The sequence below is a fragment of the Scyliorhinus torazame genome, chromosome 5 (genome assembly GCF_047496885.1).
Source record: "Scyliorhinus torazame isolate Kashiwa2021f chromosome 5, sScyTor2.1, whole genome shotgun sequence".
NCBI lineage: Eukaryota > Metazoa > Chordata > Chondrichthyes > Carcharhiniformes > Scyliorhinidae > Scyliorhinus > Scyliorhinus torazame.
Genome location: NC_092711.1, coordinates 240,923,395 through 240,943,853, shown reverse-complemented (window position 1 = coordinate 240,943,853; position 20,459 = coordinate 240,923,395). Strand labels below are relative to the sequence as shown.

At 46.4% G+C, this 20,459-nt stretch overlaps 1 protein-coding gene across 2 annotated transcripts in view; it reads left to right on the top strand.

Moving 5' to 3' along the window:
* LOC140420984 (kelch-like protein 4) overlaps positions 1–20,459 on the top strand; it is a 564,196-nt gene that overhangs the window by 493,886 nt on the left and 49,851 nt on the right. For both annotated transcript variants that reach the window (XM_072505214.1, XM_072505212.1), the window contains exons 5-7: positions 3,050–3,262; positions 6,243–6,429; positions 7,244–7,468. In XM_072505214.1, the coding sequence (XP_072361315.1) occupies positions 3,050–3,262; positions 6,243–6,429; positions 7,244–7,468 (625 nt within the window). The remainder of the gene's footprint in view (positions 1–3,049; positions 3,263–6,242; positions 6,430–7,243; positions 7,469–20,459) is intronic.

Sequence of the window (20,459 nt, the reverse complement as noted above, 5' to 3'; positions counted from 1 at the left end):
TTCCAAAGCCCAGGCTGCGATTCTTTTAATCGGCAATTAAGCTCTCCTACCAGTAGGAAAACCAGAGTGATTCCCTCTGGCGCGAGGAGCGACCGCAATGTGCCATTCAATGGCACTTGGAATTTCTTTTAGCTTCAAGCGGATTTTCAGTGCCATTCAATGGCTTACTAGGGATCTCACTGGAACCGAGGGGTGGGACCTAATCTCGCTGACAGATCCCGCTCCTGTTAGATCAGAGCACAATTTTGAAAGGGAGCCCCAATCTCAGAATGCTTCTGCAACCCCCCCGCACGCCCTCCCCCCTCCACCCAGATCACGGGCAAGGTCCCCACCATCCTAATCATTGACAAGAGCCCCCTTCTCGGTAGCCCACTGTGCCCGCACACCCAGGCCCATCCCTTCAGCACCCCCCCATTCCCATTCACCTCCCCAGGATCCCTTCAGCCACTCCCTCACCCCCATTCCCTCTTCACCCCCCATTCATTCCCCCCCCCCCATTGAGGTGCCACTCCTTGGCAGTGCCAACTTGCAGTCTGAGAAGTGGCAAAGGGGTGAATAATTTCCCTACAAAAGCCTCCATGGTGCAGAGGTGGGTGGGGGTGGGTCCTTCATTACAGGTGGGGATCATGGGGGCTTGTGCTTGAAAGGGCTCAAGTCAGATGCCTTTCCTGGGATGGTGGCCATTTAGCACTCTTCCCATCTGCAGCCTTCAAACTTTTTAACAGTTAGTCAGTATCTAAAAATGTAAGTTCTCTGACAATAAAGTGAAAGTTTCCCCATCTGTGATCTCAAAATCACAGTTCTCTCATAAGAAAGTGAAAGTGTTCCCATGTACTCGTAAACTCTTTAAACAGTCAGTCAGTATCTCAAAAACACAGTTCTCTGATAATAAAGTGGAAGTGTTCCAATCTGTAGCTCTAAACCCTTTAAACAGTCTGTCACTATGCCAAGCTGAAAGATCTGTGAGATAAAGGTAAAAGGAATGCTTTTAATGTGGCAGAAACCTTTTAAGTGATTTTCTCACAGTCAATTTCATTGTCCTTTAAAGTATTGAAGCCTGATTTTATGCCTAGAAGGACTAGAACTTTGAACTGCATCGTTTACATTGAATTTCAAGTACTATTGCCTCTCAAAAGCTTGTTTATTACCAGGTTGAGGCAGTTTCAGAGGGGGAGCATTCAGATTTTGATTTATATGGCTCTGCAGGGATCCATTAACTCAGGGAAGCAGCTGGTTTTCTAAGGTGCACTGCTCTTTCTCGGAAGCATTTGAAAACAAAGAGACAGTCTCTTAAAAAAAACTCTGGTTAGAAAACCCTCCCCAAAACCACTGGACTGCAGCATTTCAAGAAAGGGTCTCGTGACCATCTTCTCAATTAGTGATGAGCTATAAATGCCAGCCTTATCAGTGACACTCACATCCCATGACTGAATAAAACAACATTTCAACTGTTGCCGAACCAATAATTAGCAGAAACAAATCGGTATTTCTTTATTCTTCTGCTCCAATTAATAAAATTCAAATTGTTGTTGGCTTTTTTCATAGCAATTTTAGAGAAGGGTAATTGCACTCATGTGTTTGGTTCTCACAGATGTACAGCAGAGCTTTCTGTTAATGTCTGGTCGTTAGCAGGATCTAAGGCCTACTATTCGTACTCTTACATATAAATGATGGTAATCCAAAGCAGTGAATTGAAAGACCTTTTTGTCTGTGTATATCTTCATTTGTCCGGTGGCAGATTGACTTGCCAATTTGATCAAATCTGTCAGAGAATCAAAAGCAGATGTTTCTGAAGGATAAGTAAAATAATATTGATGTTCATGATACAGAACCTTCATTATATTGAAATGTCTCAATGTGCTTCTCAATGCAGTGACTATTCACTAACAAATTGGGAAGCCATGCCATGTGAGCAATGTTCTAAAACAATGGTAAGACAAATAATTAGTTTATCATTGGTCAGGTGTAGTGCTAACCATTCCTTTTCAGAATTCCGGCTACACACTTAAGTTGATAGATGCCGTCCTTACTATCTGAAGTGTTTCTATCCATGCCACTGTGCTAATTTTCTCAGGTTAGCACTGAAATAGTTAACTCTGCCTGCTGGTTAGCCTAGCTCAGCAGAAATAATATATTAAAAAGACACGCCTGGGCAGACTTATTTCCAAAACTACCTGAGGTCAGTGTTATTACACATAAAACACTTTTAACTTCTCTGAACAACTTCTTATAGATCTGACATCTACTTCCTTCTAGCACCTGCCATTTTAGAATACATGATTTATCTTACCAGTTGTCTGTCCGACATTTCTGGAACGCAAATACCTCTTGGCACATGGGGAGGGGATGGTGGTTTTGGAGGTGGGGTTGGTCTTGCCATCGCTGCTGTAAATATTCTCTCACTCCATCAAGAAGCATTGCAATTGCTGGGTCATTAAACCTGTATTGACTTCATCTTAGAGCTACTATTGTAGAATACATGTTCACATGGGGCTTTTGTTCTTTAACATTTTTTAAAGTGTCCAATTCTTTTTTTCAATTAAGGGCCAATTTAGTGTGGTCAATCCACCTACCCTATGCATTTTTGGGTTGTGGGGGTGAGACCCACGCAGACATTGGGATATTGTGCAAACTCCACGCAGGGCTGAGATCGAACCCGGGTCCTCGGCGCCTTGAGGTTGCAATGCTAACCACTGCGCCACTGTGCCCCCCCCCCCTCCCCACCCCCCCCCCCCCCTTACCTGGGACCTTCTGCAGAGGTTTAAATCACTGCTGAGTGCCAATAGCTGGTATTGTCCATGATGATTGGTCTCATCATGCACTGGGTTGAGTGTACGGATTTTAGCACGAGCAATCAATAAAATCCTGCACCAACACTTGTGAAATTGAAGAAATGCTGAGTGAAACCTGTCATCGTGGTCAGGCATGAATAATGTAGCCAATTCATTTTTTATTTCACGAATGCAAAGAGAAGCGTAAACTCCCATCAGTCTGCCATGTCACAAACATTTGCTGTCACCAATCCTTGTTTCACTGATTTGGCCTGCAGGAGCATTTCCTGGAAGTGATCAAGAACCAGGAGTTCCTTCTGCTTCCTGCCAGTGAGATTGAGAAGCTCCTTGCTAGTGATGACATTAATGTTCCTGATGAGGAGACCATATTTCAAGCTTTGATGATGTGGGTAAAACACGAATTACAGAAGAGACAACAGGATCTTGCGATGCTCCTATCTTACATCAGACTCCCTTTACTCTCTCCACAGGTAAATGGATGGCAAATTGGTTTCACAGAGTCACAGAGTTTTGCAAACAGTGTTTACTAGGAGTATGCAGCTCCTTCAATTTACTATCATCTTTATTTCAATTTTTAAAGGAATATTCTGATGACGATCATTTGGCATCAGTGTTTAATTTCTTTTCATTGTTTCTGACGAGACAAGGGCAATATTAACTAAATGCACCTGACTCACAACGGAGACATACAGAGTCAACCATTCCCAGATTTAACCTCCTCTCCTTAGCAGGTAGTAAAGATACAAGGCCAAACATAGCTCAGTTCTTTTTTTAGACATGTCAGTTCCTCACAATTTTATTAGGACCAGACTCAATTTGAACTTGACAATTTGAATGTGGTCAGAAGAGACACAAACAGCTACGATTTTTAAAATACCTTTCTTCATGGAGTCAAGGGCTGGGATTCTCCGACCCCGCGCTGGGTCGGAGAATCCCTGGGGGGACATGAGAATCGCGCCCTGTCGCCCCGACGACGGCTTCCTGAATCTCCCCCGCTGATTCTCGGGCGCCCGCGGGATTCCCACCACGCCGGTCGGGCGCCGTTGAAATCACCCCCCCCCCGGCGATTCTTCGGGCCCCGACGGGCCAAGTGGCCGCCGCGTTTGTCCGAGTCCCGCCGGCGTGGGTTACTCAGGTCCCACACAGCGGGACCTGGAAGGTGTGTCTGTGGGGGCTGTCCTGGAAAGGGGGGGGGGTCCAACCCCGGTGGGGGGCGGCCCCACGGTGGTCTGGTCCAATCTGTGTGTGTTTGCGCGGGCCGACCGATCGGCAGGCTGGCTGGTTCCGTGGGGGCCTATGTTCCTCCGCGCCGGGCCCCTGTAGGGTTCCGTCATATTTCCCGGGGGCCGGCACGGAGAAGGGAAACCCCTCGCATGTGTGGAATCACGCCAGGCCTTCCGCACATGCGCGAACTCGCGCCGGCCGTTCCACGCCGGCTGGAGCTGCGGTGACCACTCTGGCGCCGACCTAGCCCCCTAGGAAGGGGAGCATTCCCCATTATCGGGGACCATTGACCCCGGAGTGGTTGGCGCCGCTTTTCACGCAGGCGTGGGCACATAGCCCCATTATTGGAGAATCCCACCCAAGGAGTTCTCCTCTCGGCCTCACAAGGAGAGATCACGTCTTGCCTGCCACAGTATTGCCCCCAGCCACACTCTCCAGCCACCATCACGCCTTACCTGTTTCAATCCATATGATGGGGCTTACCATTGACCAGAAACTGAACTGGACTAACCATATAAATACTGTGGCTACCAGAGCAGGCCAAAGGCTGGGCATCTAACTCACCTCCTGACTCCCCATAGTCTGTCCACCATCTACAAGGTACAACTAGGAGTGTAATGGAAAACTATGCATCTACTTTTATGAGTGCAGCTCCAACAACACTCAGAAGCTTGATACCATCCAGGGCAAAGTTGCCTGCTTGAATGCTACCCCTTCCGCAAAATTTAAATCCCTCCACAACCGATGCACATTAGCAGCAGTGTGTGCCATCTACAAGATACAGCTCAGGAATTCACCAAGGTTCCATAGGCAGCACCAGCCAAACCCACGACCACTACCATTCAGAAGGACAAGGGCAGCCCTGGGATCACTATCACTTGGAAGTTCCCCTCCAAGCCACTCATCATCCTGACTTGGAAATATATCACCGTTCCTGCCCTGTCGCTGGGTCAAAATCCTGGAATTCCTTCCCTGCCAGCACTGTGCGTGTACCTACAGCACATGGGCTGCAGCTGTTCAAGACGTTCACCACCACCTTCTGAAAAACAACTAGGGATGGGCGATAAAAGCTAACCTAGCCAGCGACACCCACATCCCATAAAAATGAATTTTTAAAAACTTTAACCAGTCCTGCTGCCCACCTGTTGTTGGAAGGTTCCCCCAGCTGTGCTATTTTCCACTACTTCTAGTTGCCTTCCGAATGGAAACACATGGCGATTCAGCTCTCATCTCAGTAATGAGCAAATTTGTGTGTTATGCTACTAACCAATCGCCTCTGCATACCCCCATCCTCACTCCCAATTCCCTCAACCTATTGAAGTTAAAAGCAGGCCCCTAAACCTATCACATATATATAGATGCTAAAATGCAGAAACTAATATGACCATCTCTATTTGTTCATATTTGTGATTATTAACACAATAATACTTGCAGAGTATGACACATATTGTGCATGATTTAACAGGAAGAAACAATCTTGTTTTATGCACGTTTAGTGGGGTATTTCCCGGCGCCTGCAGTGCTGAGAGTGACCCAGCTCTCAAATGGAACTCCATTTTTTTGAGACCTCGGCGACGAATGCCCCACTGGGGCTGCACTCACCTACAGCCTGCGCTGATGAGATTGCCACCCCAATTTCCCCCAACTCGACCTCCGGACCCCCACCAACACCCAACTTACCTGTTAGGGTTCCTCAAGGCCCCCCTCAGCCCACTTCATAGGGGCAGGGCATCCCTTGGCCTGATCCCTGACAGTACCAACCTGGCACCTGGGCACCACCAGCCTGGTACTTTGGCACTGCCATCCAGGCAGCGGGAGTGAGCCCGACCACGCTGGCCCTTCCGATGGCCTGGAAGGCCCCCTCGGTGCTGTACGCCTGTTCCACATTTGAGTGGGCCAGCGGAAAACGGCACCATGGTGAGGTCTCCCAGACATGGGCCTTCGATTCTAATTGCTCACTTAAATATGCAAATCTGGATTCCGCCCAGTGAGGGCGAGATCCAGATCGTGATGTCTCGCAAGATCACGTTAGATCACGCGAGGCGTCCCAAGCATTGCAAATCTTGCGAGAGGTCTCTTGCAAGATTTGACAGCCTCGATGCGTCCACGAGTCGGGCACGACGAGGCCATTCGATCAGGTCCATTATCTCATGTTGCGCAATGAAAGTCTTTTTAAAATGCTGATACGTGGAAATTATGACTGACGAGTTCTCTTTCTTTTGATAGCTTTTGGCTGATTTGGAAAATAATCCAATGTTTGCTGATGATCTAGAATGTCAAAAGCTTCTTATGGAAGCAATGAGATATCATCTGTTACCAGAGAGACGACCCATGATGCAAAGTCCCAGAACCAAACCCCGAAAATCTACAGTAGGAGCACTTTATGCAGTTGGAGGAATGGACACTAACAAGGGTAAGATTGAACGGGTGATTGAAGCCTGAATTGATAGTAACATTGACATATTTAGAAAGATACCATACCGTACTTTGACATTTTGTTGGTGGCCGTCTTTATACTTACAGTCACAATATTGGGATTCTTTAGAGTGTATATAGTTAAGCTATTTCATCTGGTGAGAACATCCAGAAAAAGAGGGTGTAATCTAAAACTTTAAACTAACCCATTTAGGAGTGAAATTAATAAGCATTTCTTCAAAGTGAAGAGGAAATCTGGACAACGTCTTCCTCACTACTCCTTTTAAATGTTTTCCCTCTATCCCTTGCTGTAGTTTCCACTTTTTCATTTGGGTAGATGAAATTGGAATCACAGTTTCCACCAAAAATATCCCTCAATCACCCTCTAGGAGGTCCATGAGACTTCTTGTCATTTTGTCCTATAATTCTTATGATCAACTCTTTGACCGTCATTCTATGCTTTCACAATGGACCACAGTTGAGATCAGGCCTTGCTGCATGAATTTAAAGCAATTACGGACCATTTTGCATTTGCAGAATGGTTTTGCTATGTCTCAGTGCACTGTGACCACCATAACCTCTGTTGTTTTATGTCCCTTCCTGATTGTAGTCTTGTGTATGATTTATTACCTTAGTCGATAAATAGCAGTAACAGAGCATTTGGAAGCCAAGCAACTCAGCTGTAGTTCACCAGCAGTGTTAAGAGTCATTTAATTTTTGAAAGCTAGGGCTTGATAATTCTACTGAATTTATACCTTCTAAATTTACAACCTTGTCAGCGTTTCTCTGATGTACCATTACAATTTCTGCAGGTGCTACAACAGTTGAGAAATATGATCTCAGGACAAACAATTGGATACAAGTAGGCACAATGAATGGGAGACGACTGCAGTTTGGTGTGGCAGTGATTGATAGTAAGCTGTACGTTGTTGGTGGGAGAGATGGATTGAAGACATCCAACACTGTGGAATGCTATAATCCAACAGCCAAGGTCTGGTCCATAATGCCACCAATGTCCACTCACAGACATGGTCTAGGTAAGCATGAACTATCTGTGCCTTGAAAAACAAAATGTATTTAAAATATATTAAGGTTCCCATAGAAACCAATAACTTTTAAAAAGAGAAATGGATTTCCCAGTGATCAACAGAAAGCATAAAATTGTGTTTTAAGACTTTTCCTGTAACAAACAAACGAAAATCAACCTTGACTAACCAGTACCTAATAGGCAACGAATATACCCAACTGCTAAAATGATCCATCAACCAATTGACACAACTGAAAATATTTTATGGACAACGAATATACCCAGTTATTAAAATGATCCATCAACTAATTAACACAACTGAAAATATTTTATGGCCAATTTATAAGTTAGGTTACACAATTTATAAGTCAGGAGATAAGTAGACACGTAGATTGAAGTCAACACCCCTCCCACTTTTCAGCAGGCTCTCTTTTCCACCAGGGAAAATCTTCCAGTGTCCTTTGAAAGTCATTGTAATAAATGGTGCAACTATTTCATGCAGTTCAAGCAGTTGTTTACACCTGACTCAAAGTGTGAGAGATGTCTGTCATTAAGTTCTTTGGTGATTTCTGTGGCTTAGATCAAGCAGCTTCGCTGCTTCCAATACTTCTGCCCTGACCTGCCTCGCTATCCCTGGATCTTTAGAACTCCTGGAAATGCAGTAAGGCTACTTGCTAATTTGTTGAATTTTTCCTCATTGTGAATGATGGGCTGTAAGTAGCAGGAATGCTCTGCAACCTTGTTGTTCCATGTCACATTGTCCACCAGTCCCAGGATCTCGAGGGCACCTAGAACATAGAACATACAATGCAGAAGGAGGCCATTCGGCCCATCGAGTCTGCACCGACCCACTTTAGCCCTCACTTCCACCCTATCCCCGTAACCTAATAACCCCTCAGAACCTTTTTTGGTCACTAAGGGCAATTTATCATGGCCAATCCACCTAACCTGCACGTCTTTGGACTGTGTGAGGAAACCGGAGCACCCGGAGGAAACCCACACAGACACGGGGAGAACGTGCAGACTCCGCACAGACAGTGACCCAGCAGGGAATCGAACCTGGCACTCTGGCGCTGTGAAGCCACAGTGCTAATCACTTGTGCTACCATGCTGCCCAAAGTGTTATTTCCATCACAATTTGGTGCATTATGCTTTACAGAAGTGTAGGTACTCCTAGTTAGATATTTTTCAATATTTGTAATGCCACATGTCTGTAGACTAAAAAAAATATTTTTGTTGGTATGGCCTCATGTAACATGAGCAAATATTGTTGAAAGTGTTGTCAAGAGGGTATACCCCATTATTTTTGAAAATATGACTTCAATTTTCAACTGACTGGAAATGTTGCAATTTGAAAGAAGACAGAGCAAACTGCTTAAAAATGCAAGGCTGCATTCCAAGGTGAAGGTGAGAAACAAGCAAATCACCCTCAGGGGAGTGTGAAGGGAGAGACATTTCCTTTAATCCATGCACCCACTGAAATTCGTAACTATCTCGGGGAGAGATGTTAAAATGCAAAGTACTGGATATTGGAACAATGGCTGCTACATTCAAAACCTCTTAGAAATACACAATGGTTCAAAGCAAGCCTGCCAGATACTAGACAGTCACACAGGTGGTATTGAAAAAGGCTTTAGCAGGGAAACAGGCTGAGGGTTGCTCTCTCTTCCTCTCTCTTTTGGATTAAGTGTGTCACCCAGTTTGAGAACCCAACTCTACCAGACACCTACCAGCAAACTGAGATCTCGGCTGGAATTCTCCGGCCATTTGCTGGCAGCGGGATTCTCTATCCCACCTGCAGCGCACCCCCGCTCGCGGGTTTCCCAGCGGCGCAGGGTGGCTTCAATGGGAAATCACATTGACAGCAGCGGGAGCAGAGAATGCTTCCACCAGCGAACAGCATACCGCCTCCCATTGCAGAGAGACATGCGGCTGGGCGTCCGGAGAATCCCGTCCCTCATAATAATTGCAACACTTCCTTCTTCTGACTGTATCCAAGAAACCAGCTATCCTAAAATAACCGCAATGTTTAAAAGCACAGTCAAAGGACAATTAACCAAATACTCTTGTACGTTTGTATTGGACTTCCCTTATTTTGAGCGTGTGTGTGCACATGTGCCTGCTTGTGTGTGTGCATGCGCATGTCTAACGGCGGAGATTGAATGGAGGGGGAGGGAAGGGCAGTGCACTCCCTTGGACCTGCTCATAACAGTGTAACGTCTTCAAGTCTTCGTTGGTATAGATTTTATATGTATATATTACTACATTGCTGTTTTATTAATAAAAGACTCTGTGGGCTAATTATCCACCTGTCTGAAAGCAACTGCTACCTGCTGCCATTGTACCAGCATGTTAGCCAGACCTACTGATACTCTCAGATTGATCGAATGTTCTGCTGTATATTTTAGGAATTAGAACCTCACAATAGTTGTGAATTTGAGCAGCTATATTTTCAATTCAATTTCCAGAATACAGAACAGACAGCACTACAGTGTAGAGTGTGGCGATATAATAAATTTAAGTCCAGCATGTGGTGTTGGGTGCATATAATATTGAAGCAGTTAAAGGAAAGGTTTAGACCATCAGTTCGGGAACAGCTATTTTGAAACTGCTATTGCAGTCATTGATTCTAATTTTAATTCTTGTCCATGTTCATCAACTGAATAGGATTTGAGTGAGTTAAATTGTCATTCAGTGCTTTTATTTTAGAAGGCCAGCTGTACTCCAATTATCTGGGGTTGGATTTTCAATTGCCAATGGGGGCAGGAACTGTTGTGGGCACGATTCCTAAACTGTGTTCCTGGGGTGCAGCACTGGATCCCACCACATCTGGAATAGTTCGCAACTTTCAAAGGGTCTCCAGCAAGGAGGGCGTTGAAAACACACTCATAGCCAATTAATGACCCCTTACATTCCTCAAGGAATTTATTAAGAGGCCTGTCCAGAAGAGAATGAGATTTTCACTCTTTTCTTTCCAGACAAATTTAAACTGTCTGGTGCATGTTTGTACACAGCTGTCGGAACCACCCACAGCAAAAAAAAACTAGTTTCCATCTGTATTTTATTTTGACTTGAGGGGTCAACTAGCGCCAGTTCCTGCCTTCTGGGGGTACTCGGCGCCTCTAATTGGGCACAGATATCTCCTCCTGCCCTAGGCCTAACTACATTTCAAAATAGTATCGCGAGACCAGTGCAGTTCAGATGTTGCACAGGAACCCAAATTAATTTTGTGTCAGGCTCCTGACCCCATTTTGGGAATCTGACCCTTGGTCTTTGAAAATAAGTTATTCAACTTAATTGTCTTTTGAAGGTATAATGGCCAATTTACAGTGTAAATTGCTAAATCTCCTGTCGAGGGAACAGCATTGAAATGAATTCCTCGTCACATTAAGTTAGAATACAAAAATGCAAAGAACATTTGTGAACAAACGTAGTGTAATGAATGACTAGCTCCAACTGAGGCTGTATAAGGCTCTGGTCAGACCCCATTTAGAGCATTGTGAGCAGTTTTGGGCCCCATATCTAAAGAAAGATGTGCTGGCCTTGGAAAGGGTCCAGAGCAGGCTCACAAGAATGATCCCTGGAATGAAGAGCTTGTCGTATGAGGAATGGCTGAGGTCTGTACTCCAGAGTTTAGAAGGATGAGGGGGGATCTTATTGAAACTTAAAGGATACTGTGAGGCCTGGATAGAATGGACGTGGAAAGGATATTTCCACTTGTAGGAAAATGAGAACTCGAGGACACAATCTCAGACTAAAGGGACGATCCTTAAAACAGAGATGAGGAGGAATTTCTTTAGCCAGAGGGTGGTGAATCTGTGGAACACTTTGCCGCAAAAGACCGTGGAGGTCAAATCACTGAGTGTCTTCATACAGCGATAGACAGGTTCTTGATTAATAAGGGGATCAGGGGTTATGGGGAGAAGGCAGGAAAATAGGGATGAGAAAAATTTCAGCCATGATTAAATGGCAGAGCAGGCTCAATGGGCCCAGTGGCCTAATTCTGCTCTGACGTCCTATGGTCTTATGGTCTTATACCTTGCCTTTTGCAAATCGTGATCCTGGCACTGAGCTTCATGTCCAGTCAATGTATGTTTGGAAATTGAGGTGTGAAGCTCCATGCCAGTTGCAATCATAAAATATCCACAATGTTCATTTGACTGATCATAAAAAGTTTATATTATAATGGAATGTTTGTGATTACAAATCAAAATTCTCTTGTTGTACATGAAATTTGTGTTCATAAGTCTTAGGTAGACAAAATCATATTGTAACCTGCAGTACTTTGTGATGTTCCTTGTATAGTTCTCCAAGATAGCTAAAGGTCGCAGTGTTTACAAGGAACACCAAGCTATGTATTTAAAACAAAGCTAGTTTATTGTACACAACTTTAAATGGTTCGCACACTCTACTAAGTAATAACTAATAAAACAACAGTATTAAATCTATGCTACAGTAATCTACAATGTCTTCCTAATACAACTAACACTCTATCACAACCTCTCACTGTCCTTCTCCTTAACCTTCACCCAGAATGCTTAGAGATGCTGAGTAAGAAGTCTTACAACACCAGGTTAAAGTCCAACAGGTTTGTTCAAACACTAGCTTTCGGAGCACTGCTCCATCCTCAGGTGAATGAAGAGGTATGTTCCAGAAACATATATAGAGACAAATTCAAAGTTACAAGACAATGCTTAGAATGCGAGCATTTGCAGGTAATTAAGTCTTTTCAGATCCAGAGATAGGGGTAAACCCAGGTTAAAGAGGTGTGAATTGTCTCAAGCCAGGACAGTTGGTAGGATTTTGCAAGCCCAGGCCAGATGGTGGAGGATGAATGTAATGCGACATGAATCCCAGGTCCCAGTTGAGGCTGCACTCATGTGCGCGGAACTTGGCTATAAGTTTCTGCTCGGCGATTCTGCGTTGTCGCGTGTCCTGAAGGCCGCCTTGGAGAACGCTTACCCGGAGATCAGAGACTGAATGCTCTTGACTGCTGAAGTGTTCCCCGACTGGAAGGGAACATTCCTGCCTGATGATTGTCGCGTGATGTCCGTTCATTCGTTGTCGCAGCGTCTGCATGGTCTCGCCAATGTACCACACTTCGGAACATCCTTTCCTGCAGCGTATGAGGTAGACAACGTTGGCCGAGTCGCACGAGTATGTACCACGTACCTGCTGGGTGGTGTTCTCACGTGTAATGGTGGTATCCATGTTGATGATCTGGCACGTCTTGCAGAGATTGCCATGGCAGGGTTGTGTGGTGTCGTGGTCGCTGTTCTGAAGGCTGGGTAGTTTGCGGCAAATAATGGTATTTTTGAGGTTGCGCGGTTGTTTGAAGGCAAGTAGTGGGGGTGTGGGGATGACCTTGGCAAGATGTTCATGTTCATCGATGACGTGTTGAAGGCTGCGGAGAAGATGTCGTAGTTTCTCCGCTCCGGGAACGTACTGGACGACGAAGGGTAACCAAGAGAGTTACATCACCCAACAGGTACGCGGTACATACTCGTGCGACTCGACCAACGTTGTCTACCTCATACGCTGCAGGAAAGGATGTCCCGAAGCATGGTACATTGGCGAGACCATGCAGACACTGCGACAACAAATGAACGGACATCGCGCGACAATCACCAGGCAGGAATGTTCCCTTCCAGTCTGGGAACACTTCAGCAGTCAAGGGCATTCAGTCTCTGATCTCCGAGTAAGTGTTCTCCAAGGCGGCCTTCAGGATGCGCGACAATGCAGAATCAGCGAGCAGAAACTTATAGCCAAGTTCTGCACACATGAGTGCGGCCTCAACCGGGACCTGGGATTCATGCCGCATTGCATTCAGCCCCCACCATTTGGCCTGGGCTTGTGAAATCCTACCAACTGTCCTGGCTTGAGACAATTCACACCTCTTTAACCTGGGGTTACTCCTATCTCTGGATCTGTAAAGACTTAATTACCGGCAAATGCTCGCATTCCAAGCATTAGCTTGCATCTTTGAATTTGTCTATATATAAGTTTCTGGAACATACCTCTTCATTCACCTGAGGAAGGAGTAGTGCTCCGGAAGCTAGTGTTTGAAACAAACATGTTGGATTTTAACCTGGTGTTGTAAGACTTCTTACTGTGCTCACCTCAGTCCAACGCCGGCATCTCCACATCATGGCTAAGCGATGCAGCCTTTTATAAGACTACTCAGTGATGCCATCTAGTGTTGAGATACATGAACATCATCTTGTTAACCCTTTACACTCCTTAGATTATACATATCATTACATACTTTAGGACAGGCCAAATGCCTTTTGTAACTACACTTAAATTTTATGACGATGAAGGAGATTTTCTTTAATGTAGTAAGTTTGTGCAATTTGCAATCCAGTGCTGAGGCACATATTAGCATCCAAATTTCATGACACATAAAAGTTGCCACAGAAGGGGAACTGAAATTTCATAAACAAGGCAAATAGATTCCTCTTTCTCACTTCCTGGTGGCCACTTGCCTCCTCAGTGCTCTCTACTTTCCTGGGCTAGTGCAGCTCCAACAGCAGTCAAGCAATTCAACATGGCCAGGATGTAAAGTGACCCATTTGATTGGCACACTATCACCACCTTAAACATTTACGCCCTCCACCATCGATACAGTGGCAGCAATGTGTACCATTTATAAGGTGCACCTCAGCCAAGGCTCCTTCAACCACCTAAAAGGACAAGGGCAGCAGGCACACAAGAATTTCACCACTTGCAAGTTCCCTTTTACATCTTATACCATACTGATTTGGGAATATATTGCTGTTACTTCACTGCATTTGGGTCAAAATCCTGGAACTCTCACTCCAATAATGTTGTGCGTTACCTACACCACGTAGTGTGCAGCAGTTCAAGGCAACACACCACTATTTCTCAAAGGCAATTAGCGATGGACAGTAAATACTGGCCTCGTCAACAATGCCCACATTCCGTGAATGAATAAAAAAAATACAGAATGCCGTAGAGCATTTAGGGTGGCAAAATCACAGAAAAATGCTTTTGTTTTAACATTTCAATGTGTTACTTGTACCCATCTGGAGTTCATCAGCTTATGAGGAAATGGGACATCTACCAATAGCCTGATTGAAAGCAATCCTGACACAAATAAGACACTTTGCTCATTGGTATGGCTCATTCCCACACCACAAAGCACATTTTCCAACTCAGCCAATAGGATGTCTTGCAGTCGTATTCTTAGAGTGGAACTTCAGTCTTATTGAAAAGAAACCTGAAAATCAATTGTACAGCAGAAAATTACAGAGTTGATTTACCCCAGGCTATTAGTGGCAAATCTTATTGAGGCAAGAGGGCTTGTCATCTGACTCCATTATGTCTTCTTTAAGTTAATATGCATTAACAAGATAGATACAGAAACAAATCTACAAACTTATAGTTCTATTTTTCAGTTCCATATTCCACGCTAAAAATAAATGTTTTTACTTTGAAATATCTGTAAATGCTTTGTTATCATTGCATCATCTTCAATCATACTTGAAATTCTTATTTGGCGTCATTTCATGAAATATATTTGGATTACTAAGTATAATAGAATTTATTATTAAATTATTTCCCCTCAAAAGATGCTTCACAGAATCAAGGCTGCTAAATCATGAGGCGGAATGATGAAATTTTCATGGATTCATTACCCTAGTTGCTCTCTTCCTAATGTGGAAATAAATAGGATAGCAAAAAAGAAAATGCATTGTTTTCATTGTTAGCAAAGACATTTCAGATCTGCATCTGCAGTTTGTGAAGCTCAGGTGCTATACATGTTCCAGTCACATTGATTAAAGTATTAGGGGAGCGAAATTTGTCCTTGGTGGGAGCACCAATGCATGAGAGTGTCTGCACACATGACTTCCGGTTCCATTGAAGTCAAGTTGGCGTGATGTAAAACTCAGTGGTTGCTCATTTTGTGCTATTTCTAAGGACCAATTTCACCCCACAGAAACAGCAACACCCAGATGTAATTCATGGTTATTGAAGATGGACATTAAAAATAATGAACAAAATAAAGCAAGTGCTTTACCAATATTTTCCATTACTGCAAGTGATTTACAAGGATGTACTTTCTGAAAACAGGTTGTTATCCTCATCAGAATTTTGCTTCCAGACCAGCAGATCTTGGTTCTTCACTTCTTTTAATAAATATTGAAACGCCTAACTGCTTTATTTTACATTTCAGTTTGTTATCTCATTTAGAGGTTAGACAAGCAGTGGTTTAATGCATTACTGCATGGCCAGGGTATATCGGCTGTTGGTCAGTATTCGCAGCATTTTATTTTGCTCAAGTTCCAAATAAAAACAGAAGATAGACCTTTACAGCACTGTTCTTGATCTCAAGCTGGCCCAAGGCACTTTACAGCCAATGAAGTACTTTCTCAAGTGTAATGTAGGAATACAGCAGCTAATTTGGCACAGACAGATTCCCTCCATAAAGCATTGGGATAATGGCCAATTCATCTGCTTTTTTCATGAAGTGACGTTGAGGGATAGGTGCTGACCAGGACATAGCAGATGAGAGCAGTGTGAAGAAAAAGGTTAGAGTGAATGACTAGGATCAATAATTTATAACTATTGTCATCAAAACATCCCATGACTGTTTGAGCTAATAGATTGACCTGATAGCAGCACTCAGAAGCACGGAGAATCCTTTCATTTAAGTGAGTAGTCATTTTTTTTATTTTAACGTACCACTCAATTAGTGCAATTGCCTTATCCATAAATCCATCAAATAAGGTTGTGATTTTTTTTTCACTGTATAGATTTCCATATCACAATCAGGTTCATGTTATAATGACATGCAGGAGTTGCCATTTTAAAGAGATGCCTCTTTAAGCTGGAACTATCTGAATCTTAAAACAGATGCTTTGCCCCACATTTAAATAATCATCCATTGGCAAGAATCGCTGTGGTGATAGATTGGGCAAGGCTATGTTAACCTCTTCAACTGTTGAAGAACCAATCAGCGCACATGCTTGGATTTTTCAATTGATGTTACTTTAATATTGGTGGTTGTTCAAATAAGATATTTACTGCTGACATTAAATTCTAAATTTAGAAGCAAACAGGCCTGTCATGGTGTATAGAGTTATGAACAAAATCTGATAAGAAACTGTAGAGCAGTGTTTTTCAAACTTTTTTTCCGGGGACCCATTTTTACCAACCGGCCAACCTTCGCGACCCACGCCGGCCGACCTTCGCGACCCACACCGGCTGACCTTCTCGACCCGCGCCAGCCGACCTTCGCGACCCACGCCGGCCGACCATTGCGACCCACGCCGGCTGACCTGCGTGACCCACCATTTTCTCTTACCTTGTTTGTTGCTGACAAAAATGGAAGAAATGGTTTTGGGTCCCTTTGGCCCCAATGGTCCCTTTGACCCTTTGTTCCCTTTGGCCCCCCCGAACTTGTGTAAAAAGGTCGCACCCCCGAGTTTGACAATACCTGCTGTAGACTGACCAGCACTATTGTAAGTGAGGAATACACATCTTGGAGCAAAAGGAAGATTATTGCTGAGGTTAGATAAATCAGGGTCGGGATTCTCCTTTTGGGAGACTAAGCGTTGCCTCCAGACTGAATTGCGTGTGCTTTGCATTCCTGTTGGGGCGCTATTCGGGAAGTGAGTCAGGACATGCAAATTGGCCAGCACTCTGCCAACGCGAATCTAGAGCAATTCCCATTCCCCCCGGCATCTTATTTGCTGGGGCCGGAATTGGCGCTGGAGAGCCTGACAAGGTGGAGCTGCTTATAAGTATTGCATTCCCCACACTCCCATTCTAGCCAAGAGGATGGCACAAAAGAGTCCTGCCCCGAAGTTCACTGAGACTGCGCTTGAGAGAAAGCTGGATGCGGTGGAGAAGAGGAGGGACACCCTCTTCCCCAAGTTGGGCAGGAGACTGAAGCCCGCCATCGTTAAAAGGGCCTGAGAGGAGGTGGCCGGGGTGGTCAGTGCTGCACAGCCTCACCAGAAGGACTGGGACCCAGTGGCGAAAGAAGATGAACGACCTCCTTTGCGCAGCTTGGGTGAGTCACCACTTCTGTTGCCCTGGCATCAGTCCTGTCCCTCACCCCTCACATCACCCCCCCTCCCCCCTCCCCACCCACACACTCCCGTAAAGGCGAACCAAAACCCACCTGCTGCTTCCCCTTTACATCCCCACCCTCCACCAAACCTCAACACCTGTATTGTCCTCTATGGCCAGGTGCCTTGCACACCAGCTATTGACTCCCCTTAGAACTTGCCTCCATACAAATCACCATGTCCTTTATGTGTCCCCTAGGACAAAGCGGCCCATAATTGCCAGGAGCGGCAGATAACCGGCGGAGGCATCCCGGACCTCAGAGTCCAAACCCACCACGAGCAGAGGGCGATGAAGCCAACGGGCGAGGCTGATGAGAGAGGGCTATCTCCGAAGCGGAGGTCGGCATGTGGCAACCAAGTGAGCTCCCAATGCAAAATGATGTCCCTATAACAAGTGAGTCACTCCCTCCCACTGGCCACTCCTCCCCAAGATCTCACCATGTCTCTTTTCTTTTGTCTCGTAGGGTCACCTTCAGACAAGACTGGGCAGTTTGGGCTACCTCGCCCCAGCCAGTTCCCCAGCACAAGGCAGAGCACCAGTCTGGAGAAGACACTGATATTCTCATCACTGCTGTCACCAGCACCCTTCACCATCACAGACTATCACTTCAGTCAGGCATTTTAGTGAAGCGGCTGCTGGGTCAGCTTCTGGCTCGTATCTCACCAATGCTGCAACACATCAGATGGGGGCAGGGACACCCAAGGGAGCAGGCAGTCGGAAGGCTGCCCAATCCCAGGAAATAACTGTAGTACGGACAGGTATAGCACTTCTGGAAAGTTATGATCTCATCACTGGCCGCCAGGATTTACAGGAGGGAGTGTCATGAATTTTAAAGCTGCAGGTGGAGTCCAACCACTTCAGGTGCAGGAGATGGCACTGACAATACGTGCTTCCCAGGCCAACACTGAATGGGTGGCGCCCGCAGTGGAAACCTTGGATCAAGGTGCCCAAAGCTTGGGCACACTGTGTGGTCGATGGCTGAGGAACAGGACAGGGGAGCCCAGTCACAGGCATACATGTACTTTGCCGCATGAACATTACTGCAACGCTCCAAAGCTTGGCCCATTCATAAAGAGTTATGGCTGAAGGCAGCGAGAGCATTTAACGGGCGAAGAATGACCTTGGCCAGTCACAGAGGGACATGTCACGGTCACAGAGGGACATGTCAGAGGTAGTGAGGGTCATGACCGAGGCAGTGAATGACATGTCTCACTTCCTGAGGGACTTGTCCCAGTTTCAGTGCTCCATAGTTGAAGGCATTGAGACCGTGACTCAGACGAGAGTGGCCTCCAGGGCTGGCAGCGCACGGTGATGTGGAGGCTCCGGATCTCGCTCCGGTCTCTCCTTCATTCCGAGGAGTAGCTTTGGGGCCATTGAGCACTCTTGAGAGAGGTGGAAGTGAAGGGGCCCATGTCAGTGCCTCCCGCAGGGGAGGTGCTGGAACCCCTAAGTCCTTCCAAATCCTCCCCACCTGAGACTGCTGCATCTGATGGGCAGCGAGCAGAACAGGGTGGCACTTGGCCACTTGTGACACCCGAAGGTCAGCTGGACACATCCCGATCCAGGCCCACTAGAGGATGGGTACCAAGTGCATCTCAGGTCAGAGGGTGAGAAAGGCAGTAAGCCGCCTCCATGCCTGGTGTGTTGTCTGAGATAACACCTAGAAGGAGCAGTAGGTCACATAAAATTAGAAATTTCCGAGACCACCTTTTTGTTTGAAAAGGTTATTATTGAGTTTTCATATTCTATATCCAACAATTCATAAATTAATAATTACAAACTGCACCAACAAAACCCAGCACATATATTTACAAACAAGTGTCTTCACTTCAACTATGGCCGTGATCCCCCTTCAGGCGGCACACATATTTCACATTCCCCAATATGGCCAAAGCATGTAATTACAAACGTCTGTTTGCAGTTTGGTTTGGGCCATAGCTTGCTCTTGGACCAGTCCCTTTTGCTTGTCCCTCGCATTCTTTTTGCATGCCTTCTCCCCTGTTCCCTCACCCCCATTTCCTTTTCCTCTCTGTCCCATGGCTCACTTGTGTGTGCCCCCCCCCCCCCCCGGCCCCTCACTCCCTCCCCCCTTTACTCTACTGGCTAAGATCAGGGGCGTCATTCTCCGACCCCCCGCCGGGTCGGAGAATGGCCGTTGGCCGCCGTGAATCCCGCCCCCGCCCCCGCCGAAGTCTCCGAAGGGAGAAAAGTCGGCGGGGCGTTAATGGCGCCGCTGCCGCGGAGAATGTCACGGGTCTGCGCAAGGCAGCCGATTTTCGGCCTGCCGATATTCTCCCTTCCGGATGGGCCGAAGTCCCGTCGACGTGATGACCGTTCACGTCGACGTGAATCAAACCTCCTTTTCATCGGCGTGACCCGGTGCTCCAGGCTCACGCCGACCAGCGAGGAGGTGAGTGACGGCCTGGGGGGTTGGCTCTGGGCAGGAAATGGCATGGCCGCAGACTGATTGCCTGAGGAGAGGTGTGTCTCGGCTTGTGTGTGTGTGCGGCGGGGGGGGGTGGTTAGAGTAGGCTGGGCTCCGGGGGAGTGCCGGGAGGGGGTCCGTGCCGGGGTGGAGGTTGGGGGTTGTGGAGGGGGTCCGTGCCGGGGTGGAGGTTGGGGGGGGGTCCGTGCTGGGGTGGAGGTTGGGGGTTGGGGAGGGGGTCCGTGCCGGGGTGGAGGTTGGGGAGGGGGTCCGTGCCGGGGTGGAGGTTGGGGAGGGGGTCCGTGCCGGGGTGGAGGTTGGGGAGGGGGTCCGTGCTGGGGTGGAGGTTGGGGGGGGGTCCGTGCTGGGGTGGAGGTTGGGGGGGTCCGTACTGGGGTGGAGGTTGGGGGTTGGGGAGGGGGTCCGTGCCGGGGTGGAGGTTGGGGGGGGGGGTCCGTGCTGGGGTGGAGGTTGGGGG